The 27,801-nt window shown below is 32.0% G+C and overlaps 4 protein-coding genes across 5 annotated transcripts; all 4 read right to left on the bottom strand.

Moving 5' to 3' along the window:
• Window positions 1-1,725: 1,725 nt before the first annotated feature.
• Window positions 1,726-11,027, bottom strand: LOC145953136 (uncharacterized). Its single transcript, XM_083066811.1, has 3 exons — window positions 10,453-11,027; window positions 7,659-9,457; window positions 1,726-2,723 (listed from the first exon to the last, which is right to left on the bottom strand). Exons 2-3 carry the CDS (start codon window positions 8,698-8,700, stop codon window positions 2,686-2,688), a joined length of 1,080 nt encoding a protein of 359 aa, XP_082922937.1. The 5' UTR covers window positions 8,701-9,457; window positions 10,453-11,027; the 3' UTR covers window positions 1,726-2,685.
• A 2,373-nt stretch (window positions 11,028-13,400) lies between these two features.
• On the bottom strand, window positions 13,401-21,230 carry LOC145953034 (uncharacterized). Of its 2 annotated transcripts, none has more exons than XM_083066475.1 (4): window positions 18,419-21,230; window positions 17,908-18,315; window positions 17,197-17,810; window positions 13,401-17,122 (listed from the first exon to the last, which is right to left on the bottom strand). In XM_083066475.1, the coding sequence occupies exons 1-2, from the start codon at window positions 18,984-18,986 to the stop codon at window positions 17,996-17,998; spliced, it is 888 nt and encodes a 295-aa protein (XP_082922601.1). In that variant the 5' UTR covers window positions 18,987-21,230; the 3' UTR covers window positions 13,401-17,122; window positions 17,197-17,810; window positions 17,908-17,995. The 2 variants fall into 2 exon arrangements, with proteins under 2 accessions (XP_082922601.1, XP_082922602.1); XM_083066476.1 differs by having other exon boundaries at window positions 13,401-17,049.
• On the bottom strand, window positions 16,368-17,968 carry LOC145953307 (uncharacterized). The gene is made up of 3 exons (XM_083067250.1): window positions 17,908-17,968; window positions 17,415-17,810; window positions 16,368-17,122 (listed from the first exon to the last, which is right to left on the bottom strand). The coding sequence occupies exons 1-3, from the start codon at window positions 17,966-17,968 to the stop codon at window positions 16,368-16,370; spliced, it is 1,212 nt and encodes a 403-aa protein (XP_082923376.1).
• A 122-nt stretch (window positions 21,231-21,352) lies between the features above and the next one.
• LOC109793329 (anthranilate synthase beta subunit 2, chloroplastic) lies at window positions 21,353-25,411 on the bottom strand. The gene is made up of 8 exons (XM_020352794.3): window positions 25,229-25,411; window positions 24,988-25,148; window positions 23,935-24,005; window positions 23,767-23,804; window positions 23,508-23,618; window positions 22,882-22,981; window positions 22,582-22,717; window positions 21,353-21,598 (listed from the first exon to the last, which is right to left on the bottom strand). Exons 1-8 carry the CDS (start codon window positions 25,329-25,331, stop codon window positions 21,497-21,499), a joined length of 822 nt encoding a protein of 273 aa, XP_020208383.1. The 5' UTR covers window positions 25,332-25,411; the 3' UTR covers window positions 21,353-21,496.
• Between the last annotated feature and the right edge of the window lie 2,390 nt (window positions 25,412-27,801).

The raw sequence follows: 27,801 nt of genomic DNA, 5'->3' as shown, positions 1-27,801 counted from the left end.
GGCCAAAGAATCTAAGAGGTGATACTTTAAAAGAACTAAGAGGAATGGAATGATTTTGAAGACCTTTTCATATGTTGTATATAAACTTGTACATAGTTTCCTTATATAGGCTTATTTTTACCTTTATATTTGTGAGGCACTTTAGGTCATTTTATTAGTCATTGTATATTGTTTCTAGGGTAGGTTATTTGGGAACTTTGACTCCATTTAACCTAACCTATAAGTACATATATTTTTTTCAGTAGTAGGAGTGGGGTGATAATTAGCAATATTTAGGGGTGTGATTAGTAATTGGGCCAGAATTGGGACTAGGCAAAAATTTACATATTAGACTTGTTTTGCTCCTAATTTTTCAAGGATTTGATTTAGCTAAATCTCATCAACATTGGATGAACCTAATTAAACCAAATCAACAATTTTTCAAAATTGGTTTGGAGCAAAATAGCCTAAAATGCCACCTAGCCTTAGGGGGGTGTATTGGATTAGGATTTTAAAGGACTTTTTTAGTTAAAAAAAAATCCTGCGGATTTTAAAAGACTTTGCAAGATTTTCATGACTTTTAAGATTTTGCAGGATTTTACAAGACTTAAAATCAGGATTTTAATGGATTCTGCAAGACTTTTAAATCAGAATTTTAATGGATTCTGTGGGATTTTGTAGAATTTTCGTGGATTTTTGACATTTGATAAGATTTCAAAAGAAATTTCATACATTCAAATTTAAAAAGAGTCAAAGACAAAAATAATAAAAATAATAATTTCTAGATAAATAATAATAATAATAATTCTCCATAATATCTTATCCTCTTAAATAGCATTCACCCACATATCTATAGCTATACTAGTCCTCCAAGCATTAGCGTCTTTTCGCTCTTGCTTCTGGGTTTGAATAATAGATTCAAAAGTATGATCTTCATTAACTGGTAATGTTGAAGATAAAGGTTTATCCACCACTTCAATTAGAAATTCATCAGAACGACATTCTTTACGTAGAAAATTATGTAGTGTTGCACATACTAACACAAGTTCTACTTGTGTCTTAAATAAAAATGGAGGTGCTGACTTAAAAATTGTGAACCTTGATTTAAAAATACCAAATATTTTCTCGATCACAGTCCTTAAAGATGCATAACGAAGATTGAACAATTTTTTCTCATTTTCAGGGTCATTACCCTGACCTGCAAAATCTTGTAGATGATATCTTACACCTCGAAATGGAACTAAAAATTGACGTCGGTTAGGAAATCTACAATCCACCAAAAAAATATTTACCTAATTACATATGCAATATATATAATATTAGTATAATAATAATAATTATTATATATAATTATTATTATTATTTAAAGAATAAGCATTTAGGTATATAGAATATATATATATATATATATATATATATATATATATTATTTTAGTTATATATTATACGATAATTTTTAACAATATTTATAAATATAAATTATTCTAACAAATATTTTAACAATATTTCCTCTTTTAAAAAATAAGCCTAAACCCTAAAAAATTAAATACTGCAATATCTTATGTTAATTTTCTTTTTTTAAAATATAAAAAGTCCCAATTTTACAATATAAAAATAAAAAGAAAAATTCATAGTAAAAAAAATAAAATAATTGTTGAGTCGTAAAAGAAGGGGGATAAAAGTAACAAACTTAAGCGAAGGAGAGAAATTGCAGTTTTTATGCTGAGAGGGTTCTTCCCCAACTAAGATCCATTTTCATCTCATTCTACTCACAGAAACCCTAACAAATTCATCTTATATATTATATATTGTAGAGATTATGATATCAATTTCATCTTTCACCTTTTTCTTTTCTTGACGTGTGTTATAAAAAAAAATTATCACTTAAAAGTTAAAATTTCAAGCATTTTTTTTTGTGTTATATAAAGGAACAAATTCAACTACATAGAATAAAATAAAGCAAGTCAATTAAAGAGAATGAACAGAAAAATAGAGCAAATCAGTGACACTATCATTTACACATCGGAGTTTCACAAAATAGGGGAATGGGATGAGAACAATACTACAATATTATATATAAGCAATGAACAATAGTGCAGTATTATTACCAGAGAAAAAATGGAGAAAACAGGAACATAAAAAAAAAAGATGAAAAGAAACACGATGTGACACCCTCTACCCCGTTATTAATATACAACAAATGTAACAATAAAATATTTCTTATCTTCTTTTTGGGTAAATAAAATCTTTCATAGTTGACAAATATTTCAAATATAACAAGGTAGAAGATTCACATTCGTAACTCATAAATCATAACTCCAGTGTAAAAATTATAAAAGAAAAGAAGTTAAGATTTTCAATACAATTTAGTGTAAAACACAAGAAATCATATATATACAAATAATAATAAAGGAAATATAAATTAACTCCAGTAAAGGTGGCAGTGCCTCCTGGTTAGGAATTAATTTATACTCCCAAATCATATAATAAAAATATAACAAAAATGTACATCTTGGTCTTTTATCAGGAACGTTCAAATTACAATTCTTAACATATATTTTCCTTGAATTATATATGTTATCTACGTTATTTCTTCGTTAGAAATTACAAAGAAGAGAAACTAAAGTTATAAAAACAATAACATATTAAACTAAAATAACTATGCCCCGATGTCACATCCTATCAGAGCATGCCCAATTGAAGCCTTTAAGCCTCATCACCAACATCCTCATGATGCTGATCACCTGCAACATAATTTAAACATATACAAAAACAACAAGGGAGTGAGAAACATCTCACTCAGTTTCAGGTGCAGAAATAAAGGCTAGATAGCACTCACACACACAACAAATATAAGTCACTTATAAATAATACACATACATCATCAATATCACATATATATTCATTTATCATGCAATGATGTCATGATCTTGACTTATAAATGCATGCATGTGGCGCCATAAGGAAGTTTCACATATCATCACTGGTGACCCTAAGGCACACCTGGTTACATCACTGGTGACCCAAAGGTACATCTGGTTACATCACTGGTGACCCTAAGGTACACCTGGTTACAAGTTACATCACTGGTGACCCTAAGATACACCTTGTTAGCATGTTACATCACTGGTATGCGGCCTCAGCGGCACACCTGGAATAATATATGCATATGATGCATGTCATACCATCATAATCTCATTGACTCAATATTTAACTTTTTACATGATTTCATTTAGTACATCATGTCCTCATTTGTCATAGTCTCATAATCATAGTTTGTCTCAATAGTCAATTCTTAGGTCTCATGTCATTTGTCCATATTTCACATGGTCATGTCATCAATACTCCTCTTAAGGTCCGCATAGGTATTCATAGAGATCCAGAGAGCATTCTTATTCATATTAAAACTCATTTATTATTAACATTAATTTCATATTCATTTATTACTTTCAACAAAGAACAAGGTAGAGTAAATAGAAAATCAGACAGAACAACGGCACTTTCAACAAAAACAAAGTAGAATAAATAGAAAATCGGACAGAACAACGGCACCTTCAACAAAAAGCAAAGTAGAGTAAATAGAAATTTAGACAGAACAACGGCACCTCCAACAAAAAAGCAAAGTAGAGTAAATAGAAATTAAACAGAATAACGACAAAGGATTGGGGGCCAATCCGACAAACAACTATCCAACAATTATCCCTACACCCCTAAGCGAGGTTCTCACTCCCCCCCTTACCTGGATAAGCGGAGCTGAACTTAGGCAGAGCCTCCTCCTCTGGATTCCCTCTTCCTTTCTCTCTCTCTTTCTTTCTCTTTCTTTCTCTCTCTCTCTCTCTCTCTTCTCTTTCTCTTTCTAAAATTTCACTTTCTTCCTCTGTATAAAAAATTTCACCCCCCCTGCCCCTATTTATAGGCAATCTGACGCACCCGGAACGGCCCGTACTGATTTCGGAACGGCCCGTTCCGGATCCTTCAAATCTGGGCAAAATTTGTAACTGGAACGGCCCGTTCCAAAATCGAAACGGCCCGTTCCCAAAAAACCAGAACGGCCCGTTCTGAAACCAGAACGGCCCGTTCTCAATCTCAGAAGAACGGCCCGTTCTCCTTCCGGAACGGCCCGTTCTCCATACCGGAACGGCCCGTTCCAAAGCCGTTCTGGGACTACAAAAACCTCACATTTTCAACATTTGGAACGGCCCGTTCCACTTTTGGAACGGCCCGTTCCAGAACCCAAAATACCCCTATAACTTTATTAAAATTACGAAAATGCCATTAAAATAATAAAAATTTGGGTGTTACAATTCTCCCCTCCTTTTAGAAATTTCGTCCCCGAAATTTACCTGAAAACAGAAATGGATGAGCTTCTCGCATCTTGCTTTCTAATTCCCATGTAGCACTTTCTTCAATATTTCCTCCCCAAACGACCTTAACCAAAGGGATTTCCTTTCCTCTTAGTTGTTTCACTCTCTTGTCATCAATCCTTAGAGGAACCGTTTCATAAGTAAGATTATCCTTCAACTGAATGTTGTCAGACTCAATGATATGGGAAGGATCATGGACATACTTTCTGAGTTGGGAAACATGAAAGACACTATGGAGATTTGAAAGAGATGGAGGCAAAGCAATTTGATAGGCCACTTCACCGATTCTTTTAAGAATTTGATAAGGACCAATGAAACGTGGAGTAAGCTTACGGGATTTCAGTGCTCTGCCTACTCCTGTCCAAGGAGTGACTTTAAGGAATACATGATCACCTTCTTTAAACTTAAGGTCTTTTCTCCTCTTGTCATTATAACTCTTTTGCCTACTCTGGGTTGCTCTCATCTTCTCTTGGATCATCTTAACCTGTTCAGTAGTTTGTTGAACTATCTCAGGTCCTAACATGACATTCTCTCCAGGTTCTACCCAACATAAAGGTGTTCTACATCTCCTACCATACAGAGCCTCATATGGTGCCATCCCAATACTAGAATGGTAGCTATTATTGTAGGTAAATTCTATCAAAGGTAGGAAACTATCCCAACTACCCCCACGTTCTAAGATGCAAGCCCTCAACAAGTCTTCCAAAGATTGTATGGTTCTCTCAGTTTGGCCATCTGTTTGGGGATGGTAAGCTGAACTCAATCTAAGCTTAGTGCCTAAAGCCTTATGCAAACTCTCCCAAAATCTAGAGGTGAACCTAGGATCTCTATCAGACACAATACTAGTAGGAACTCCATGCAACCTCACGATCTCACTGATGTACAACTTGGTTAACCTCTCCAAAGAGTACCTAATATTAATGGGAATAAAATGGGCAGACTTAGTCAATCTATCCACAATGACCCATATAGCATCCAAGTTCTTCACAGTCTTAGGTAACCCAACTACAAAATCCATAGAGATGCTATCCCACTTCCACACAGGCACATCTAAAGGTTGCATCAAACCTGAAGGTTTTTGGTGTTCTACCTTAGCTTTCTGACATACTAAGCAAGCATACACAAATTCCTCCACTTCCCTCTTCATCTTAGGCCACCAAAACATCTTCTTAAGGTCTTGGTACATCTTAGTGGCTCCTGGATGGATACTAAGGATACTCTTATGACCTTCTTCCAGGATTGCTCTCTTAAGTTCTGGCACACTAGGAATGCACAACCTATCCTTAAATCTTAAAACTCCATCCACTCCAATTCTAAACTCACTTTTCACAGCTTGATTCAACTTCTCTACCCGACTCAATAAGAAAGGATCCATCTTCTGACCTTCTCTAATCTCATCTATCAAGCTATTAGTCACTCTTAAAGCTCCCAACTTAATACTCTTAGAGGTCAACTCACACCCTAAGCTCATATCCCTAAACTCCTCAATCATTTGCATTTCCCTAATCATCAAGGAAGACATTCTCAAAGATTTTCTACTCAAAGCATCAGCTACAACATTAGCCTTGCCAGGGTGATAATTTAATTGAAAGTCATAATCCTTAAGAAACTCTAACCATCTCCTCTGCCTCATATTCAATTCCTTTTGGTCAAACAAGTACTTAAGGCTTTTATGGTCACTAAAAACCTCAAATCTAGACCCAAACAAGTAATGTCTCCACAATTTGAGCACAAAAACTATTGCAGCTAACTCAAGGTCATGGGTAGGATAGTTTTGCTCATGAATTTTAAGTTGTCTTGAAGCATAGGCTACTACCTTACCCTCCTGCATAAGCACTCCTCCTAAACCCAATTTAGAAGCATCACAAAATACCTCAAAAGTCTTACTAGGATCAGGTAATACTAACACAGGAGCACTAGTTAATCTCCTCTTAAGTTCTTGAAAACTTTCCTCACACTTAGAATCCCACACAAAAGGTTGGTCTTTCTTCGTCAGCTTAGTCAAAGGAAGAGCTAGCCTAGAGAAATTCTCTATAAACCTTCTGTAATAACCAGCTAGTCCTAGAAAACTCCTAATCTCAAATAATGATTTAGGTGTTCTCCACTCTAACACAACTTCTACCTTAGCAGAATCTACAGCTATTCCACCCTTGGATATCACATGTCCTAGAAAGTTCACACTATCCAACCAAAATTCACATTTTGACAATTTTGCATACAACTGCCTCTCCTTAAGGGTTTGAAGAACGATCCTAAGGTGCTCAACATGCTCCTCCCTAGTCTTGGAATACACTAGGATATCATCTATGAAGACCACTACAAATCTATCCAAGTAAGGGTGAAAGATCCTATTCATGTAGTCCATAAAAACACCAGGTGCATTAGTCACACCAAAAGGCATAACTAAATACTCATAGTGCCCATAGCGGGTTCTAAAGGCAGTCTTAGGAACATCCTCAGCTCTCACTCTAATCTGATGGTATCCTGACCTTAAATCTATCTTACTGAACACACAAGCTCCAACTAGTTGATCCATAAGGTCATCTATCCTAGGCAAAGGATACTTATTCTTAATGGTCACTTTATTCAGTTGCCTATAGTCTACGCACAACCTCATGCTCCCATCTTTCTTCTTAACCAACAAAACAGGCGCTCCCCAAGGCGAGACACTAGGCCTAATGAATTGTTTTCCTTGTAATTCCTCTATTTGTTTCTTAAGCTCAACTAACTCTGTAGGGGACATCCTATAGGGTGCTATAGATATAGGTGGGGTACCTGGTACTAAGTCTATGCTAAACTCAATCTCTCTCTCAGGTGGTAAACTAGACACTTCCTTAGGAAATACTTCTGGAAATTCTCTCACTAAGGGAATCTCATCTAGCTTACTATCAGTCTCAAGTGTTAAAGAAGCTAAGATCATGTACACTTTTTCATTGTCTTTTAAACAAGTTTTAATGTCAGCAGCACTAAGAAATTCCGTACTCTTACATTCACCAAAGGAAATAGATTTCTCAAAGCAGTTTAAAAGGACATGGTGAGAAGATAACCAATCCATACCAAGAATTACATCTAATTGACTAAGAGGCAAACAAATTAAGTCAACTAGAAACTGCTTATCAGAAACTGTCAAAGGACATTTCAAACACACTAGGGATGTAGTCACAGGACCATTAGTAGGGGTTTCAACAACTAGATCAAAATCTAACAAAGACACAGGAAAATTCAATTTTTGGACACAAGAGACAGAAATAAAGGAATGAGTTGCACCAGAATCAAATAGTACAACAAAAGGAGTCTCAGCTATGAAACAAGTACCTTGTATCAAATTTTCTGACCGAGAAGCTTCAGCACCACTAAGAGCAAATACTCTCCCCACAGTCTTTGGACGCTCAGTTTGCAAACCCGATCCCATAACACGTGTTCTTTGTGATTCAGGACATTGGGTACTGATGTGACCTTTACCATTGCAGTTGAAGCAGGTAACTTCCCTGTCACGACACTCAGACTGATTATGACCAACAAGTCCACACTTCCAGCATCTTACTGAAGGAGTGGACACAGACCCTCCAACACTTCCAGTAGCACTAACAGTGGATCCTCTAGTAAGCAACTTACTTTTATTAGCAGCAGCTTTACTCCCTTGAAATCTATTAGAAGCGAAGTAAGGCTTACTCCTTCCCGAAGTACTAGAACTCACAGCACGGATAGGACCTCCAACTCCTTTATAAAAAGCAGCACGAGCACGGTTGTCATGATCATAAATGCTGCACTTATTGACCAGAGTGGGAAAGTGATATATCTCCTGATAGTTAATTGCAGTTTTCACTTCAGGACGCAGACCATTTACAAATTTTATGCATTTAGCTCTTTCACCACCCTCACCATGGTAGTGTGTGCAATAACGAACCAAAGCATCAAATTTGGCAGCATACACAGCCACTGTGTCGTTCCCTTGATTCAGCTCAAGGAATTCCATTTCTTTCCGACTTCTCACATCATCCGGGAAATACTTCTCAAGAAAGACCTTCTTGAAGTTGTCCCAATTCAAGTGCACCCCTCCATCAATCATCCTCCGAAGTGCTCCTTCCCACCAAAAGTGAGCATCAGCAGTCAACATGAATGTGGCCAACTTCACCTTCTGAGCGATGGGACAATCCATAACATTGAAAATTTTTTCTATTTCTGTTAGCCAATTCATAGCAGCATCTGGGTCATATCCTCCTTTAAAGGTAGGTGGGTGATTTCGTTGAAATTGCTCCAACCAGTTAGGAGCGACCTCAGTCCTATTGTTATTATTCATAGCTTGTGCTAATGCTTGAAGAGCATCGGCAATCGCACGATCATTTCTACCAGCCATAGTCTAAGAAAATAATACAATCAATAAACATAATCAATCATCATACTATCATACCAACAAGTTTTACAATCAATTCAGTCCATCATTCATGTACCAAATAAACATAGTAAACCAAATAAGCATAGTAAACTCATAACTCACGGTCGATTAGATCGACCTGCTCTGATACCACTAAATGTGACACCCTCTACCCCGTTATTAATATACAACAAATGTAACAATAAAATATTTCTTATCTTCTTTTTGGGTAAATAAAATCTTTCATAGTTGACAAATATTTCAAATATAACAAGGTAGAAGATTCACATTCGTAACTCATAAATCATAACTCCAGTGTAAAAATTATAAAAGAAAAGAAGTTAAGATTTTCAATACAATTTAGTGTAAAACACAAGAAATCATATATATACAAATAATAATAAAGGAAATATAAATTAACTCCAGTAAAGGTGGCAGTGCCTCCTGGTTAGGAATTAATTTATACTCCCAAATCATATAATAAAAATATAACAAAAATGTACATCTTGGTCTTTTATCAGGAACGTTCAAATTACAATTCTTAACATATATTTTCCTTGAATTATATATGTTATCTACGTTATTTCTTCGTTAGAAATTACAAAAGAAGAGAAACTAAAGTTATAAAAACAATAACATATTAAACTAAAATAACTATGCCCCGATGTCACATCCTATCAGAGCATGCCCAATTGAAGCCTTTAAGCCTCATCACCAACATCCTCATGATGCTGATCACCTGCAACATAATTTAAACATATACAAAAACAACAAGGGAGTGAGAAACATCTCACTCAGTTTCAGGTGCAGAAATAAAGGCTAGATAGCACTCACACACACAACAAATATAAGTCACTTATAAATAATACACATACATCATCAATATCACATATATATTCATTTATCATGCAATGATGTCATGATCTTGACTTATAAATGCATGCATGTGGCGCCATAAGGAAGTTTCACATATCATCACTGGTGACCCTAAGGCACACCTGGTTACATCACTGGTGACCCAAAGGTACATCTGGTTACATCACTGGTGACCCTAAGGTACACCTGGTTACAAGTTACATCACTGGTGACCCTAAGATACACCTTGTTAGCATGTTACATCACTGGTATGCGGCCTCAGCGGCACACCTGGAATAATATATGCATATGATGCATGTCATACCATCATAATCTCATTGACTCAATATTTAACTTTTTACATGATTTCATTTAGTACATCATGTCCTCATTTGTCATAGTCTCATAATCATAGTTTGTCTCAATAGTCAATTCTTAGGTCTCATGTCATTTGTCCATATTTCACATGGTCATGTCATCAATACTCCTCTTAAGGTCCGCATAGGTATTCACAGAGATCCAGAGAGCATTCTTATTCATATTAAAACTCATTTATTATTAACATTAATTTCATATTCATTTATTACTTTCAACAAAGAACAAGGTAGAGTAAATAGAAAATCAGACAGAACAACGGCACTTTCAACAAAAACAAAGTAGAATAAATAGAAAATCGGACAGAACAACGGCACCTTCAACAAAAAGCAAAGTAGAGTAAATAGAAATTTAGACAGAACAACGGCACCTCCAACAAAAAAGCAAAGTAGAGTAAATAGAAATTAAACAGAATAACGACAAAGGATTGGGGGCCAATCCGACAAACAACTATCCAACAATTATCCCTACACCCCTAAGCGAGGTTCTCACTCCCCCCCTTACCTGGATAAGCGGAGCTGAACTTAGGCAGAGCCTCCTCCTCTGGATTCCCTCTTCCTTTCTCTCTCTCTTTCTTTCTCTTTCTTTCTCTCTCTCTCTCTCTCTCTTCTCTTTCTCTTTCTAAAATTTCACTTTCTTCCTCTGTATAAAAAATTTCACCCCCCCTGCCCCTATTTATAGGCAATCTGACGCACCCGGAACGGCCCGTACTGATTTCGGAACGGCCCGTTCCGGATCCTTCAAATCTGGGCAAAATTTGTAACTGGAACGGCCCGTTCCAAAATCGAAACGGCCCGTTCCCAAAAAACCAGAACGGCCCGTTCTGAAACCAGAACGGCCCGTTCTCAATCTCAGAAGAACGGCCCGTTCTCCTTCCGGAACGGCCCGTTCTCCATACCGGAACGGCCCGTTCTCCATACCGGAACGGCCCGTTCCAAAGCCGTTCTGGGACTACAAAAACCTCACATTTTCAACATTTGGAACGGCCCGTTCCACTTTTGGAACGGCCCGTTCCAGAACCCAAAATACCCCTATAACTTTATTAAAATTACGAAAATGCCATTAAAATAATAAAAATTTGGGTGTTACACACGATGTTGAATTTGGAGTACTTCAAAGAATTCATTAAGTTGTCAGGTGTTAGGGACCTATCCGATACACCTATAGTTTAAGATAAATCCTTTTAGATTCTATACTTACAAAATCTTTTAATCCTTTTAGTTCGTATAGTTATTTTTTTTTGTAATGTTGTCTATTTTATATTGATGTGATAGAGATCTTCAATTATGTGAATAAAAAATGTATCTCAACAATAGATGTCGAATGTGAAGATACATACAAGGCACGAAGGTTGAGAGACCTAATATAAAATAATTTCAACAAAATAAATTTGATATTAAACATACAAAGTTAAATTAATATATCTGTTTCATTAACACAAGAAACAACATTACAATACAAAATTAACGACAAGAACTAAAATGATTAAACAAAACTACAAATAAAAGAATTAAAAAGATCTATCTTAAATTATATGGATTAAAAAAGATATGTATAAGAAATAAAAATAAAATAAAATTAAACTATAGAAATTAAAAGGTGAAATAAGTAAAAATATAATAATTAAAAAATATTTTAACCTGTAATATATAAGTTAACAGCACTTTCAAACTTACAAATCTACTTTATAAAGTTAGTTTAAGTTAAACCTAATCTCACATTATAAAATAATGAGGGACTTTGAACATCATTTTTAACTTTGTCTGCCAACTTCATTATTAGTACATTACTAACAATAATATCTAACTTGTCTTTGATTTTCAAAACAATCCCCAGGACCCTATGTTCATTCAACAATCATATGATTAGAGCAATCAATTTTATAGCCAGTGACGAAAAAGGACAATAACAATTACAATATCACAAGTAAAATTAATATCTAACCAATAGGTTTGGAGATAACTTATTATGATTGGTCAAAGTGCCCACTGAACTTCCCCCATATGTTGGATCTCTAAGGGCAAGAAATCCCAGTATTACGGCTTTTTGACCAAAGTAGGGTTGCATGGAAAGTTATTTACGTAAATGGGGCTGTTTAGAAATTATTTACGCCTTTAGGGCTGTTTACAACGGTGTCGCTATGGCCCATAGCGACACCACTGCCATGTGGCATTTTTTAAACTCCAGAGAAGCCATGAGAGCCATATTGAGGAAGTTGGTCCAGCCTATAGCGACACCAGTAGCTACAATGAAGTCGCTGTAGCCCACAGCGACTCATATTCGAAATTTAAAAAAAACTAAAATCCAAAAAATATAATTTATTTAAAAAGAAAATTTATAAAATAGTTATTAAAATTTATATGATAATGTAAAAATAAAAAAATTACAAAAAAAATATACTACATAATTTAAAATATTAAAACGTAAAATAAAGTTGGTGTCGTTATGGGCTATAGCGCCACTCTGTCGCTATAGCCCATAGCGACACTATTATATATATATATAAAAATAAATATATTTATATTAATTAAATAAAGAAAATAATAGAAAAATAAGTTTATAAAATAGTATAATTTATATGATAATATATAAATATAGAAATGTTTTAAAAAAAATAAGATAATAATTTAAAAAAAAAAAAAAAAGGAAACACTGGTGTCGCTATGGGCTATAGCGCCACTGTGTCGCTATAGCCACAGCGACACTATTATATACAGAAAAAAATAAATATATTTATATTAAAAAAAGAAAATAATGGAAAAATAAGTTTATAAAATAGTATAATTTATATGATAATATATAAATATAGAAATGTTTTAAAAAAAAATAAGATAATAATTTTTTAAAAAAAAAAAAAAAAGAAACAGTGGTGTCGCTATGGGCTATAGCGCCACTGTGTCGCTATAGCCCACAACGACAGTGGTGGTGGTGGTTGAGGCCATTTATTACAGTGGCCACGTGTCAATTTACCGTCTGAGGAACCAATGGGTAATTGGCACGTGGCCTGGCACAGTAAAAAAAAAAAAAATTTCCTATATATATATATATGGATTTACCCTGCTGGTCCCCCCCCACCCTCCGCGTGAACGTTCATCAGGTGCAAGGTAGGTAAATTTCAAAAAAAAAAATTCTTTTTTTTTTGAATTTCGTTTAAATTTTTTTTTAAAATATTGTTTAACTGATATATATTATAATTAATATTTCAGGTTAAATTGTATTATTTGGATTTCTGCAGAGTTCCAGAAATATCAAGTATTTGAGGTATTTTTTATTTTATCAGTTTTGTAATTTAATTAAATATATTGATTTTTATAATTATTATAGTTTATTTAGTTATATTTGTCTGTAATTTATGTTTAATTTAAAATAATGATATTTGTATTTATTTTATTTAGTTAAATTTCTGTGTAATTTAATTTAAATTTTTTATGAAATTATTCTGTGTAATTTGAGGTAGTTATATTTGTCTGTAATTGTTTTTATTTTAAAAATAATATTTGAAATTTAAATTGAATTATTTTAATTCTGTTAAATTTATATTTATTTAGGAAAGAATTTAATTTAAATTTTTTGTTAAATTTGATTGTGAGTAATTTAATTAGTTATAATTCTGTGTAATTGTTTGTTATTTAAAAAATAATGATATTTAAAATATAAATTGATTTATTTTAATTCTGAATAATTTATATTTATTTAGAAAATAATTTAATTTAAATAATTTATTAAATTTAATTCTGTGTAATTTTATTTGTTATTTTTCTGTGTAGTTTATTTTAAAATTAAAAGATAATGATTTTTAAAGTATAAATTGATTTATTTTAAATCTGTTTAAATAATATTTATTCATAAAATAATTTAATTTAATTTTTTATTAAATTTAATTATGTGTAATTTGATTAGTTATAATTTTCTGTAATTTATTTATATTTTAAAAATCATTATATTTAAAATTTTAATTATTTATTTTAATTCTATTGAATTGATATTTATTTAGAAAATATTTTAATTATATTTTTTTATTAAATATAATTCTGTGTAAATTTAATTAGTTATATTTCTGTGTAGTTTATTTTAATTTTAAAAATAATGATAGTTAAAATATAAATTGATTTATTTTAAATCTGTTTAAATAATATTTATTTACAAAATAATTTAATTTAATTTGTTATTAAATTTAATTATGTGTAATTTGATTAGTTATAATTTTCTGTAATTTATTTATATTTTAAAAATCATTATATTTAAAATTTGAATTATTTATTTTAATTCTGTTGAATTGATATTTATTTAGAAAATATTTTAATTATATTTTTTTATTAAATATAATTCTGTCTAAATTTAATTAGTTATATTTCTGTGTAATTTATTTTAATTTTAAAAATAATGATATTTAAAATATAAATTGATTTATTTTAAATCTGTTTAAATAATATTTATTTAGAAAATAATTTAATTTAATTTGTTATTAAATTTAATTATGTGTAATTTGGTTTATTTGTATTTTATATAATGTATGAAATAATTAGTTGTTAAATTTTGTTATAGATGGCATCATCTTCTACATCTATGCGTGTGAGTTGTGGACCCGTTGAGGATGATTTATTGTCATTGCAATCCATACATGTTTCACAACATGTTTGGAATAGAGAAGAAGATAGGAGATTATTAGCAAGACGTGCTGCTCCAACACGCAATGGAATTGACGGAATTCCACATCAAATAGTTTCGTTATTAGACCAGGCTGGATTTGTATGGATTGCTCGGTTGAGTTATATCAAAGTGAGCCCTGGTTTATTAACTGCTTTGGTAGAACGATGGAGACCAGAAACACACACATTTCACATGCCATTTGGAGAATGCACAGTTACTCTCCAAGATGTTGGTATGATTGTTGGTCTTCCAGTTGACGGTCAAGCACTGTTAAGTCGAGGCAGTGCTAATATATTTGAATCAGGTACTAAAATAACTATACTTTAAGTTTTTTTTTGTTATAGTAATTGTGTTTTATAATATTAAAAATCGGTAAATAATTTATTTTGTTTTATGCAGCTCATGATTTTTTAGGTGTTATTCCACCTGAGTCAGAAATGAAAGGTCATAGGGTCAAGCTATCTTGGTTGGCAACATATTTTAATGAGATTGCAGATGATCTACAGGAGCTACATCAGTTGCTTCCTTATGCTCGAGCTTGGATACTACGGTTTATAGGAGGCGTTTTGTTTCCTGATAGATCTTCTAGCTATGTCTCATTGAGGTGGTTGGCGTTCTTAGGTGACTTTCAGACCATTAAGACGTATGCATGGGGTGCAGTTGTGCTTGGATGTTTGTATCGCAATTTATGCACCTCTACTGATTACAAAACGCCAAGTTGTGGTGGGTTTACACTTTTATTGCAGTTATGGGCATGGGAACGATTCCCAACCATTCTGTCTTCTCCATTCCCACCTATTCCTCCCGCCAGTCCTATTGGTTTAAGGTATGATCAAATTCAAATATTAACATTTTTAAAATTATTCAATAAATTTTGTAGAAATTAATTGTTTACATTTTTATTTCAGGTGGTCGAACACAGCCACTAAAATAAGCATGAGCGATGATATTAAATTTTATCGCAAATTCTTTGATCGTTTGTCCAGAAAATAAGCAGGGTTATATTATATTCCTTCTCAGGAGCCCACTTATCCATCGCAGTCCCAATACACATATTGGTACACTCCACCTCGCCCTCCAGGTTTTGAGACATCAGTTCCGATAACTACTACACATATCTGTGAGTCACTTGGTTTGGACTCATCACCGGAACCAACTATGTCATCAGAAATGATGGATCATATTTTTGGACATTCCCCTTTAATGACTCCACAGCCAAGTATGCCACAGGATGCCACACAATCGAGTCAGGAAGCACCTTTTCATATTCCGTATGATGATGATTATATCAGTCGTACTTATACATCAGGTCTACTCATATTTTATTATTTTGTTATTCTTTTCTTCTTATAATCATATCAATATTAATAATTTGTGTCAAATATGACGTTGCAGGTGTTGATTTGCGTCCACAATTTTCTGCGGAGGCTAGTCATCACCCATCACCGCCAGAACAAAGACGTGTTCGAAGAAATCCTTAAAGGGCTGCAAGGGAAAGACGACGACGGTGTATTCTAACTCCTGCTACTGATAGAGGGCATCATCATCAGGAAGATGAGGAAGACGATGATGAGTAGATTTTGTATAATTATCTATAGACAATAGTAATTACATTATGTTATACAATGACCATCATGAATACACATTACTAATTACAATATGTTTAACAAATTCTAAACATCTTCAAAACTTATCGACTGATTATTAGACTTAGATGGACAATTGCGCCTGTTGTGACCCTCTTGTTTGCATATGCTACATTTTGGTCGTCATTGTGAGCTCTCAACCCAATCCATTTCGTTTCTAATTCTTGTGGATTTCGGTCTCCCTTTCCCGCGCACTGATGTTGGATCTGGGACAAGTATCCAATCCTCATTACTCGGAGGGATTAAGTCTTCATTTCCGATTGGTTCCCACAGACCAGAGTAGGCTTTTAAAACATAATCACTGGTATAAACAGGATCTATAAACTGGTAGTAATCAATGCTAACAACACCACATGCAGCTATAACATGAGAACAAGGATAATGAAATGTTGTAAACTTTCCGCATTGACAGTATCGTTCCTTTAAATTTACTACCCATTTCTTCCCTCCTGTTTGTGTTACTGGATCAAAGGCCTCTTCAACCTCAAATTTTGAAGATTGAATGTCGTATCTACAAACTTGGTGGGAACAAGCCTCTTCTTGATTTTTTTGCAAAGCTTCAACTAACTTTGAAACGAAGACCTTCCCAGATGAAACATCTGCTAAAGCACGACTACCACGAACACTAAAATACTCAGCGCACCTGGTATACGTCGACCGAACTAATGCAGTGATAGGGAGATTTCTACAATCCTTTAACACCTTGTTAACACATTCAGACAAATTTGTTGTCATATGACCATATCTTCGACCATCTGCATCATATGCCATGCTCCATTTGTCTTTAGATATCGCTCCTATCCACCTTTCAACATCAGGGTTAGATTGACAAAACTTTTCCAAATTACGATCAAAAATGTGCTTACACGGTGTATACCCTGCATACCAATTAAAAATAACGCACTATAAATTTGTTTAAAATGGTTGAAAAATTTAAAATAACAATACGTACCTAACTTCACAAGCTTTTGTTTAAGTTTGACATCCTTGAATCGAGTATTAAAATTACTTGCAATGTGCCTAATGCAATACTTGTGATATGCATTTGGCGGTCTCCAACCAATTGCTTCATTGTCAATGGCCGATTTAATGCTACGATGTCGATCAGATATTAAACATATCCCTTCTTTGTTTGTAACATGTAACCGCAAATGAGAACGTTGTTATTACCATCTTGTGTTGTAGCAATCAACAATGTACCTCGATACTTGCCATACAGATGAGTGCCATCAACTTGTATCAACGGTTTACAAAAATTAAAGGCATCACAACACGGCTTGAATGTCCAGAATAATCTGTGAAATTGACGGTAACCACGATGACAACGATTACCAACAAAAAACTCATCATGACACAGATCATAAAATGACCCTGGAGCAATTTCTTTCATGTATTGCAGCCATCGAGGTAAATAAGCATACGATTCTTCCCAATCTCCAAAAACGTTAACAATTGCTTTTTGTTTCGCCATCCAAGCCTTTCTATAAGATATTTTGAACCCAGTTTGAGATGTTATTCTCTCTTGGATAAGGCTAATCTTTATTGATGGATCTTGGTTAACCATTCCTACATATTAAATATTAGTAAACACTAACATATTAAATATTAGTAAACACAAACATAAATTATTATTAATATAAACTATAAACTTTACAGAAATTACCTTGTATAAATGTTGCAATTAACTCAGAATCTAACTTAGCATGATCTTGCGACAAAGACATGTTCAAACACGTATGACGTCCACCCCACTAAGTCACTTTCCAGTTATCTGATCTCTTTGACTTAATGGCTCTCATGTACCATCCACATCCATCATGTGCATTTGGACATCTAACAACCCATTTAGTCTTTTTCGACTCAACCACATAAAAACTTTGATGCATTCTCATTGCATTTTGCTTGATTGCATTTTTAACTGCATCTTTATTTTCAAACTCCAACCCCACATATAAATCTTGCCCAATTGACCAAGTACTACCCACATCCATCCCTGGAATATCTTCTTCATCGGGATGATTCCAATTTATGTTACTGTAGTGGGGTAAATTACCCCAAAATTGACTTCCACCTATTTTAATAATAATGAATTTAGTAAGTTCAATAAAATAAAATTCAACAATTTACTTTAAACAAAAAACAAATTATTGACAAATTTATTTTTCAAATGATACCTTCAGTAGATGGATACATTGAAATTGGTTTAATCATTGGACTATTAACAAGAACATCTGGCTGCACCTCATCATCAGATGGTTCACAATTATCAATTTCATCTTCATTGGATTCATCAATGCTTTCATATGATGATGAAACATGATAGTCATCATCTTCTTCGTCATCTTCATCTTCATCTCTTGTGATCAAAGGTGATCGTTCAATTGACAAATTTTCTAATGAAAAAGTAGAAGATTCTTGCATACCTATTTCGGCATATAATTCCATTATTGGCATCACATTCTGGCTTTGAAATGCTTCTATCATGCATTGTACATCATCATCGTCACTCAATTCCAATGAAGAATATATGTTGTTATCACCTTGTGAAACTAAAAATCTGTAGCTTACAGATAATATCACTTGATTTGAGTTAAGACTAAATTTGTTATGAATCCTTCTCTTTAATATATCCAAAGTGATACCTCGTTTAATATACATTCCTTTTCTTGGTCCATCAAATGTTACACCTTCAGCACCTTCATACATCTTTCCAGTATAAATATAAGCAATCATTTGATCCATAATATCTACAACAACAAAAATTAATTAGTGCAAATATCTATAATTTATATTTAAACAAAAATAAAATTATACTCACCGAATCAGAAAGAAACGTAACTGGCTCAGAGTCTTAAATCAGACCAAAACGTAATTGATAAATATATATGACTTCAACTGTGAAAAGAACGTAGCTGGGTGGGGGTATATATACTGATAATGTCGCTATGGCCCATAGCGACACTGTGTCGCTATGGCCCATAGCGATACTGTGTCGCTATGGCCCATAGCGACACCATAAAAAAAATTTAAAGGAAAAAAATATACATAGAAAAATAAAGAAATTACACAAAAATTAATTTTACAATTACAAATTATTATTCAACTGCTAATATATAAACAAATTGTAAAATAAAATAAGTAAATAATTTAAATAAAAAAAAACAAATTAAATAGTGTCGCTGTGGGCTATAGCGACACAGTGTCGCTATAGGTCATAGCGCCACTTAAAAAAAAAACATTAAATAATAAAGGAAAAAATATATATACACAAACCTAATTACAGAAAAATTAAGTTTACAATTACAATATTATTTAACTGCTAATATAAAATAAACAAATGGTAAAATAAAAATAAGTAAATAATTTAAATAAAAAAAAAACAAATTAAATAGTTTCGCTGTGGCCTATAGCGACACAGTGTCGCTATAGGCCATAGCGCCACTTAAAAAAAAACATTAAATAATAAAAGGAAAAAAAAATATATACACAAACCTAATTACAGAAAAATTAAGTTTACAATTACAATATTATTTAACTGCTAATATAAAATAAACAAATGGTAAAATAAAATAAGTAAATAATTTTAAAAAAAAACAAATTAAATAGTGTCGCTATAGCCTATAGCGACACGGTGTCGCTATAGGCCATAGCGCCACTTGTAAAATAATTATATATATTTTTTATGATTACGTTTTTAAATAAATATTTTTTATTTTTATAAATATATAATTCACTTCATTATTTTTAAATTTAGAAATTATTTTACTTTTTTTTGTTTTTTTTCTTAAATGGTGTCGCTATGGGCTACACCATTTTTAATGGCGCACAAACTGTGTCGCCTCAGCCCATAGCGACACTGTTTTGGCTCATTCGAGCCCAGCCCACACAAAAAAAAAAAAAACCACGTGGCATTGGTGTCGCTATGGCCCATAGCGACACCGTTGTAAACAGCCCTAAAGGCGTAAATAGTTTTCAAACAGCACCATTTACGTAAATAACTTCTCAGATAACCCTACTTTGGTCAAAAAGCCCAGTATTACACCACATTATTGTATCTACAAAATGAGACGCATAACCCACATGCATGATGCATTTCACCCAATAACATAAAAGTGTGTTTCAAAAATGTACTATTAAAGAATTATATTACTAGCATCTTTTAAGTAATATATTGACTGGAATTCACATAGTCTACAAGGCTTCAAATCTTTAGAATACAGTGAGATCTACATGAATTTCACCCTATAGCAGACTAGCAGTGTGTTGAAAAAAATTAATTAAAGAATTATATTACTAACATTTTTCTTTAGTAATATATTGACAGGAATTCACATTCTAAAGACTAAATCTTTAGCATATAGCTGCTGGAATTCGTAAGAGATAGGGAAACAACAAGCATGCTTTTAAGAAAGTGAGTTAAGAATTTAACTCAATCTTACAAAACTAACTTATAAAGTAAAAAATGTTCTCCACCAATATATATTATTATGATCTTATTCTTAATTGATGTTAGATTTTCAACACCTCCTCACACCAAGGACTGATATCTAAAATGTGAAATTTGTAATACTGCACATCTACGGATAGTCTGATAATGATCCGATAGCAAGTAGCCTAATAAGCCCATTAATAATTAATCATCACTAGGATATAGACACTAATATGCTATGATACCATCTTAAGAAAGTTGATTAAGAGTCTAATTCAACTTATAAAATTAACTTATAAGGTGAGAATTGTTCTTCACTTATAAATACTATTATGGCCTGATCCCTAGTCAATGTGAGGTCTCTAACACACTCCCTCACGCTGAGGATTGGACATCTTGAGCATGAAATTTGCAAGACTGAATATCAGCGGCTGGTCTAATAACGGGTGACTTGATAAGCTCACTAACAATTGATAGTTACTAAGATATAGGTTCTAACACCATCTTAAGAAAGTAGGTTAAGAGGCTACGTCAAGCTTACAAAACTAACTTGTAAAATGATAATTGTTCTCCATTTATATACCATTATAGTCTTCTTCCTAGTTGATCTCCAACACATGCAAATAAAATCATATATATATATATATATATTGCTAGATATAGGTAACCAACGAGAAACTAAAACAAATTCTTCTTTATAGATTAACTGATATTCTAAAATAAACTGTTGTTCTTTTTCTTTATTCTTTAGTTTGCTGAGAACTTCATGTATGTGTTTGTGAAGCTACAATTTTAACTATGCACAAAGCATTGAAATATTGTTTCAAGAACCACCAGCCTCCTTTTTCTCTATCAGCTTCACAAAATTATGGACAATTTTCTTGCCTTCAGTGGTTATAATGCTCTCTGGATGAAACTGAACCCCCTGTAATTGCAAAGAAATTAAATTTCAGTATGTGAATAGAAAGTAGACAAAGTGCAAGTTCAAAGATTAAAAAAAAAAAAAAACGCATGAACTTCAAATCACTGAAAAGGATAGGTAACACGATATAAGGGTTGCATCAATCCAGAAAAAAAAAAATTATTAATGTACATTTACTATGTGATTCAGTTTGCCAAAATAGGAAATTAAGCCCATCATGCTTGTTTTGGCTTTAAATGCAGGGAAAAATCGCTTTTTTAAGCTTTCAGGAAGCTGGTTTGGAAGTGATTATTTTTTCATAATAAACTAAATCAAACACAAGATAGTTCTACAACAGCTAATATAGAAGTTATACTGATGAAATTACTTGACAGTGATGAGTAAATGTTGTACAGAATATGTTCTAGTCTGGAAATTTTAAGGACATGTAACAGAAATGCTGCAGGTTTTAAAGAGAGAGAGCACATTGATTCGTGGCTTATGCAGTCAGGTTTATAAATTTTCTGAATTTGAAAGACAAAACTGTCATTTATAGAATGTACTTTACATTAATACAAGTTTCTTGAACATGGGAAAGTAATACTCATGTAGCCTGTGGATGATGTCAACTAAACTCCATATCAGGAATGAACCTGATTTCACTATTTTTCCTTTGTGGAAAGGACATAGATTCCCTTCTAGATTGTATTAGAAAAATACCAAGTTGTGGTTTTATCCTCTCCTAAATGAACGTCAGGAATTAACAGTTACACTTAGTCAATTAAGCTGCAATATGAATGAATAGTAACACTTCAATCCCATAAATTAATCATCGAGTTCCAATACTTTATTTAATCTTGATAACAAGGTATTTCTTTTATGTTCCTTTCATGTATTATAGAACACTCGATATTTTAGACCAAGTTACTTTACATTGATACAAATAGTAGAATCAAAAGACAATCCTGAAAAAGACAATCAGTTCCAAAGGAAGATCAAGATGTTACCTGTAGATGCTTATATTTCTTATGACGAGCAGCCATGATAAGACCATCCTCTGTCCAAGCAGTTACCTCAAGCTCTTCATCAGGAAAGCTCTCTTTCTCAATCACAAGGCTGTGATATCTACCAGCCAAGAAAGGACTGAAAATGGTTCAAATTAAAAAGGAGCAAAATCATGTCAGAACTCGGAAAAAGTTGGAAGCCAAGAGGATGCTGCTGCTGATAACCAATAGTAAACCATACTGAGAATATTGGAAACAGAGAATGCATCCACAAAATTTCATACAAAAGTAACAAAACCATACTTGGATAACCCAGCAAGGACTCCATCTTCTCCTTTCTCATCATAGTAAACCATAGAGCTTTTCCCATGCATGACACCGTAAGGAGAGCGGACAATCTTCCCTGCACAGGATAAAAGGAGAAATGAAGTTGAGAGACAGAGACTAAATGGTAAAGGTCAAAATGCATGGGATGCTTCCGCCAAAAAAGAGAGTCAAGTTAATGATGAAAAACATACAAATATATCAAGATTTTTTACACTCATTTATATGCACCTAATCATGGGTGGAGCCAGAAATTTGGCTCGTGCAGAGCCATGAAAAAAGAATTAACACTCGTGTAGATATCTTGACATCATATATATTCCATTAATACATTTAATTTTTTGTATCTATTCCTCTTTTTATCACATTATATATCAATCATACGTTCCCACTTATATTTCTTTCCTTCTTTTCTCTTTAGTGTCAACTAACATTATAATTTTCATCTACCAATGTTTAATACTTTTTTATATATTTTAGGGGACCATAAAAATATTTTTGTAGCCATCACTTAAATACATTTAGAAAAAATAGGGTAGAGGGGGTGGATTAATAGATCTATCAGTGGTTACGGGGACCACAAGGAATCTATTATTCAGACTCACCTCCAAAAGCCTCTCCCATGCACTGCAAACCCATGCACACACCAAACAACGGTACTGTTGGTCCAAGTTCCAAAACTGTTTGCAAAGATATGCCTGAATCTTGAGGTTCTCCTGTAGGATTAAACAATGTAAGTTAGTAGTATTTTGCATTTATTCAATTATTTCTTTATCTATTATCTAAACATTGATCATGCATTATAGGAATTTGTTAATTAAGAAATCTAAAAATAATTGAAAATTCTAAATAAGCCAGGCCTACCTGGCCCAGGTGATATCAGCACTCCTCTAGGATTTTTCCTATGCAAAACACACAAAATAAATAAACATAGTTCGCCTTCCACATCAGGAACAGAACATGCATTATCCCATATACTGCTTCCTCGGTAAGATAATCTTATACATGCATAACCAGCAAAAACAATTTTACCTTCTTAACTCCTCCACTGTCAACTCATCATTGCGGTAGACCTCAAAGTGAAATCCCAACTCCCCCATATACTTCAAATGCAAATGATACAATGTTAGAATAACCACTTTTGTAAAACAAACAGATGCACGTGTACAACAACAGATTCAGTACAAAGCTCTCATATCTGTTCCTAATTGCACATTTCTTAAAACAGGGAGGGAATAATGTCAAACATTTGAAAAAGTTCAGTACTTCAGTTAAATTTGAAGAGAAAGGGAGTGAGGGGAATTTAAGACTCTTGGTATGGAAATCACTCTGCAATATTTTCTTTTGTCATATAAATTCAGTGTTAAATTTGCCATTAGCCCCTCCCCTTCACTGCATGAGGTCCAAATCTAAAGCTAATCTCCCCCTTCACAGCCAGCCAATAAATTTGGGTCCTTTAAATTGGAAAATTTTCAGATGGAAAACACAGAAGGGCTTGAAATTAGCAAAAAGTAAAGCTCTGCTTGCTGCATTTTTTCACAAATAATGTCAAGAATTTGAATCACTGGTTTGGTCTCAACAAATTTAGCTAATTTGAATCATTTTACAATAACTCTCAGGCCAATTACAAAACGGATTTAGGTCTTATACAATTCTTCAAATTCGTCAAAATTCCAGGATTTTCAGCACAGAAATAAACACACACACACACACACAAACACATGCACAATAAAGAATCCCGAGATCCAATCAACATCAAGAAGGAATCACACAAATGATAAACAACGGATTTATGTCTTTGACAATTCCTCAAATCCCTTAATTCCCAGGATTTTCAACACACAATTAACAAACACACGCACAAAGAAATTATTAGTAAAACACAATCAACAACACCCCTAGATTTTCTCAACCAAACACAATGAGTAAAGCACATTATACACTCACCAAGCAACAAAAAAAAACAATTAAACCAACATTAAGAAGGAATCACGCCAATCCCAAAGAAAGCAGAGATTACAGATAAAGCCAGCCATGACAATCCACATGAAGAGAGAATGAAACAGAAAAAGACAAAGAAGCAACCTGGCAGAGATTATAGGTGAAGCTGTCATAGTTGTCAATAACAACAATGGGGTTGTTGTTGGACTTCTTAGCCAAAACGGGGGAATTGGAATTGGCCTCCAAGGCATCCAAAGTGGCCTTTGTCACCACCCCATTTGCCCTTTTGGCCATAGAAACCACACCTGCTAGCAAAAATCCAAACTTTGGATCACCAAAACTCATTCATCATAAAAAAATTTGCAAGGAGAAACAGAAAAGGTACCATTATTTGCAACAAGAGGCTTGTGGCGGTTGGTTAGAGAATGGGGAAAGAGAGAAGGGTTGGGCCGAAGGAGCGTAGATTGAGAGAAGAATGTGGCAGCCATGTTCACTCGTTCACAAAGAAATCTAAGTATTGAGCAATTTTCAGAGACAAGCACCTTATTTATTGTGCATAACGCATCACGTTTTACAGAATTTTCTTAAGGCTTTCTTTATGACATGCCGTTTTTTATTATTACTTTTATTAATGGGGTTATTTTTTTTTAGTATAAAAACGAGGCAACTCTCTTTCATTTCGGGAATAAAATAGTACTCAATTATATCCATAATAATAAATATCATTCTTGATTATTTTACAAGTATAGAAAAAATTTAATAAATACATGAAAAATAATATTATCATTATAAAATTAATTTTATTAATAAATTTTTTTCAATAATGATGCGATACAAAAACTTTCAAAAATAATATTATTAAAAATATATTAATATTGTTGACATAAGTGAGAATAATTCATGTCTCATACTTAAATGATTTATGATCCGATCTTAACTTTGAAATGATTAAAAAAAATAAAAGAGATAATTAATATTTCATTAACACTTATCTTAAAAAAAATTCACCTAATACTTATTATGGGATAGAAGTAATATATTTTGTTGTAATTTCATGTCTAAATATATATATATATATATATAGGGACAGATCTACATAGGAGATAGTGGGGGCACTTGTCTCATTACCATTTTATGCATATATTTTTTTTATCCAAAAAATAATATATTTTAAAAAATAAAATTTATATTCTAATAATATATATATATATATATTTAAATTATCATATGTATAAAATATAAATTTGATGGAGGTGTTCATTTATTTAATCTTTTTTAAATTTTTAAAGGAGATTAGTTCTCATATGTGATAAAAAAAAATACTCATTCATAATGAATTAGTTTTTAAAAAAAATTTAATTATAATATATATATATATATATATATATATATATATATTAATGTTCACTTATATAAAGTAATATGTTAAAAAAATAATTTTTGATAAAATAAAATTTGCATTATGCATGTTTACCTTTTATACTTTCTATTTATTGTATACGTTGATTAAAAAGATCAAAATAATAAAGATTGTAAGATTGTATATGTTGATTAAAAAATAAAAATAGGAAAGGTTAGAAGATTTATATTCTAATTTGAATTTGTATTATAAAATATATTTTAAAATAAATTATCATATAAAAATTTATATTAGATATTAAAAACATTTTATATCATAAATAAATTAAATTTGTTTTTTTTATAAAATTTAACATATTTATTTTTATGGTTTTATTAGTGTTAAATTATTATAAAGTAGGTCTTTAAGATTGTAGTTCTAACCAAACACTTAAAAAATATCTATGACAGATAAATAAGTCATATTAAAAACATGTAATTTTAAATAAAATTAGGTTCAAATCTATTAAATTATAATATAATATAGTCTTACCCGATTTATTTCCATCCTTAATCATAATTGTAAATATAAAAAATTATAAAAATAATTATGATATATATTTATATTTTTAAAATTATATGTAAAATTTTTAATACTATAAATATATGAGTAAGTATTGTTCCCACTACCTAAAATTTCTGGATCCGTCACTATATATATATATATATATCTTAGGTAGCATAGTCCTAACCAATATACAACATATATTTAAATGTTTTAGTTTACGAAAAAAAATAATAACACTTTATTTCGTATTATGAAAAAATTAATTAAAGACACGATGAAAGAACATCTGATGATGTCTCCAAACCATGGTCAACCCATTTAATCGATGCGAATTTATGTAGGATTTATTACACATGGATAATTCAATTAAAATGTATTTTGATTATAGATATTAGATAAGTAATACACACGAATAGAGTAAATGTCAATTAATTAAAAAGTAATTATAATGCCTCCGGATTCAACTTAATAATTGTTTGTTGTTTTATATAAAATTTAATTTATATTATTTTATATATTATTTTTTAAAAATTAAAATATCTCTAGTTAAGGTATATTTTTTAATTTGATAAAATATATTAATTATAAATTTTTCAAATAATATGTACTATAATTAGTTAGGAGAAAGAAATAAATATTAATTAAAAGAGAAAAATAGTATAAAATATGTATCTAATTAATTAAAAGATATATGAGTATTAATTAAAAAAGAGAAGCGGCATAACCATAATTTTAAAATATACATATATAAAGAAGATCAAATTCAAATGACTCCTAGAGTAACTTTATAAAATTACTTCACATCTCAATCTTTTATTATCTTTTAATCTAACAATACAAAATCAATTCTAAATATTACTCAATGTGATAAAATTTATTAGCCCTCTCTTTATTTATGATAATTGTTCTTGATTATTATAAATTATTCTCAATAATTAATTTATTCTTTTCATTTATGTGTATTTTTACTTATGCTTCTCTTTTTCGCATATCAAAAAAGAAAAATAGAATAAAGTAATCAAATTTTCTCACAGTTGTGATCCTGTTACAAC

The sequence above is a fragment of the Cajanus cajan genome, chromosome 11 (assembly GCF_000230855.2).
Source record: "Cajanus cajan strain Asha chromosome 11, NIPB_CcT2T_4, whole genome shotgun sequence".
Lineage (NCBI taxonomy): Eukaryota > Viridiplantae > Streptophyta > Magnoliopsida > Fabales > Fabaceae > Cajanus > Cajanus cajan.
This window is presented reverse-complemented; position numbering and strand designations above follow the sequence as displayed.

Coding starts and splice junctions, on each gene's coding strand:
- LOC145953136 (XM_083066811.1), bottom strand. CDS start 8,700: ATGGCTGGTAGAAATGATCGTGCGATTGCCGATGCTCTTCAAGCATTA. Junction 2,724..7,658: donor GTCAGAAAATTTGATACAAG/GTACTTGTTTCA, acceptor ATTATGTTGCAG/GTGATCAGCATCATGAGGAT.
- LOC145953307 (XM_083067250.1), bottom strand. CDS start 17,968: ATGTCTTTGTCGCAAGATCATGCTAAGTTAGATTCTGAGTTAATTGCA. Junction 17,811..17,907: donor AATTGCAACATTTATACAAG/GTAATTTCTGTA, acceptor TTTAATATGTAG/GAATGGTTAACCAAGATCCA. Junction 17,123..17,414: donor GATTGCTACAACACAAGATG/GTAATAACAACG, acceptor ATTGGTATGCAG/GGTATACACCGTGTAAGCAC.
- LOC145953034 (XM_083066475.1), bottom strand. CDS start 18,986: ATGGATCAAATGATTGCTTATATTTATACTGGAAAGATGTATGAAGGT. Junction 18,316..18,418: donor AATGTATCCATCTACTGAAG/GTATCATTTGAA, acceptor TTATTAAAATAG/GTGGAAGTCAATTTTGGGGT.
- LOC109793329 (XM_020352794.3), bottom strand. CDS start 25,331: ATGGCTGCCACATTCTTCTCTCAATCTACGCTCCTTCGGCCCAACCCT. Junction 24,006..24,987: donor TCACCTATAATCTCTGCCAG/GTTGCTTCTTTG, acceptor TTGCATTTGAAG/TATATGGGGGAGTTGGGATT. Junction 23,619..23,766: donor GCTGATATCACCTGGGCCAG/GTAGGCCTGGCT, acceptor TTAATCCTACAG/GAGAACCTCAAGATTCAGGC.